This window comes from Gavialis gangeticus, unplaced genomic scaffold (assembly GCF_001723915.1).
Source record: "Gavialis gangeticus isolate Ggan-Ray unplaced genomic scaffold, GavGan_comp1, whole genome shotgun sequence".
NCBI classification, from domain to species: Eukaryota; Metazoa; Chordata; order Crocodylia; family Gavialidae; genus Gavialis; species Gavialis gangeticus.
The window spans coordinates 21269425-21271498 of record NW_017729024.1 but is presented as its reverse complement, the minus strand read 5'-3'; the positions used below and the strand labels follow the sequence as shown (position 1 = coordinate 21271498).

At 45.9% G+C, this 2074-nt stretch overlaps 1 protein-coding gene across 3 annotated transcripts in view; it reads left to right on the top strand.

Annotated features, from left to right (window-relative positions):
* Window positions 1-2074, top strand: part of ATG10 (autophagy related 10) — a 215353-nt gene that overhangs the window by 135910 nt on the left and 77369 nt on the right. For all 3 annotated transcript variants that reach the window (XM_019516931.1, XM_019516930.1, XM_019516929.1), the window contains exon 5: window positions 1305-1402. In XM_019516931.1, the coding sequence (XP_019372476.1) occupies window positions 1305-1402 (98 nt within the window). The remainder of the gene's footprint in view (window positions 1-1304; window positions 1403-2074) is intronic.

Genomic DNA, 2074 nt, shown 5'->3' with positions numbered 1-2074 from the left:
TGTGCCAGACAGAGGCTTTTTGTCTCTAGTGCCCCATGGCTCGGAGCTGGTGGGGGGAGGAAGAGCAGTCAAGCCAGGCTGGTGCAGGGAGGGATGGATTTGCTTAGGAACCAGAGCCACTCCTCCTGCATGGAGGCACTGGCTTGCGGAGGGGCAGGGTTTACAGAGGGGCCCTCTGGGCCAGATGGAATTGTCTGGCCAGCCGCGTGACCATATTTTGTCCACCCCTGCTCTAGCCCCATGGTTGGAGAGTTTCACAGGCAAACTCCCCCATCTCTGCCCTTCAGGGAGCCCATTAATTGGCAGCAGGGATTGAAAAGCCAGTGTGCCTAGAAGCCGGCTTGTTATCTGGCTCTTGGCTGTGCTGATTTCCCTTTGCCTCCCCCTGTGAAAGCTGTGATTTAAAAACCAGAGGGCTGGGAAGTCCAGCTTGCGAAAGTCTCTGTATGCCTGGCTCCCAGCCCTGCCAGCTTCCCCTTGCCACCCATACTGCCCAGCTGACCTGGAGCACAATGGGGTGAGGCAGGCTGCTGTGCCAGTGGGAAGGCTCAGGAGCCTTGCTGGCATGGAAAAATGCCCCTGCCTCAATCTGCACTGGAATTTCAGACTGAGAAGCAGATGGGGAACAGTTGACGGCTGCTTCTCTCCTCCCCTCCTGGTCTATGGGTTGTGGGAAGTAGCTTCCTCACAGCCTTCTCCAGACTGGTGACCCTGAGCTTGGGAAGGCATGGGAGTCTTTCCCTTGCCTCCACTCTTCCTAGGCTCTATGAGGAGTTAAGCTAGGTGAAAGCATGCAGACATTCAGTCTCCCAGAGGAAAACTCTCCTGAAAGTGATTTAACTCTGGTTGTTTCCATGTTTTTTTCTCTTGGAGTAGCCATTTTTGCTCTGAAAGAAAAAGCTAGAATGACTGCACACTTTGGGTTTCTACCAGTATAATGGCTATTCTCTTGGTGGAAACTGAATGTTTGTACATGGCCATAATTTTTCACTTAGATACCTATTTTTTAAGAAGCTTTAGCTTTACAAAATTCATTTAGCATTGCAGCATTCCTATAGCTAGAAAGAAAGTTGTTATGTCTCTTTTACAGAAAGAGAGGCTGTGCAGTAGAGTTGAAGACAATTTTATGTGTACATACATGTCAATATTTGAGCTATTCTATTTGGGGGTTACTGGCACAGAATTTTGATCAGTTATATTTTTTATATTGTTCTGTCTTCACTTCCAAACGATCATTATTTTTTAGGTTTACAAGCTGCATTTTATATATTTAACACAAAACCCAAATATGTGGATTTTTACAGATGGAAGACCTTTAACTTTGGATGAAATATGGGATGGTGTTCATGAGTGCTACCGTGCTCGTTTACTGGAGGGTCCCTGGGACACCATTACACAACAGGTTAGATGCTACTACTCTTTCGTGGTATGGAATCCATTTACCATGAGAATAGGTTGCATTAGACATACCTATTAAAATAAAATTTGTGTATTCTGGAATGATTCACAGATTGGTCGCTAATTAAATTATTGAGAAGCCTGAAGTGTAACTTTCAATTTTAAATAGAATTGTAACAATCTTTAAAATTGGAATGGAGAAAATTGCCTTGTCAATCAAATAATCTGTTATTGCTGACTAATGTGTTTAAAATTAGCAGATAATGAACTCAGTTACTTAAAAGAAAAAGCAGCTGAGTACTTGTAACTGTTTTCATAGTTTCATAGTTTCTAGGGTTGGAAGGGACCTGAGCAGATCATCTAGTCCGACCCCCTGCCGTGGCAGGAAAGAGTACTGGGATCAAACGACTCCAGCAAGGTGTTCATCTAACCTCCTCTTAAAAACCTCCAGGGTAGAAACCTGAACCACCTCTCTTGGAAGTTGGTTCCAGACCCACGCCGTCCTGACTGTGAAATAGCGCCTCCTGATATCCAACCTAAACCTACCCTCTGCCAGCTTGTGACCGTTATTCCTGGTCACTCCTGGCAGTGCTCGGGGGAACAGTGACTCCCCCAATGCCTGCTGATCTCCCCTGACTAGTTTATAACAGGCCACAAGATCCCCCCTCAGCCTTCT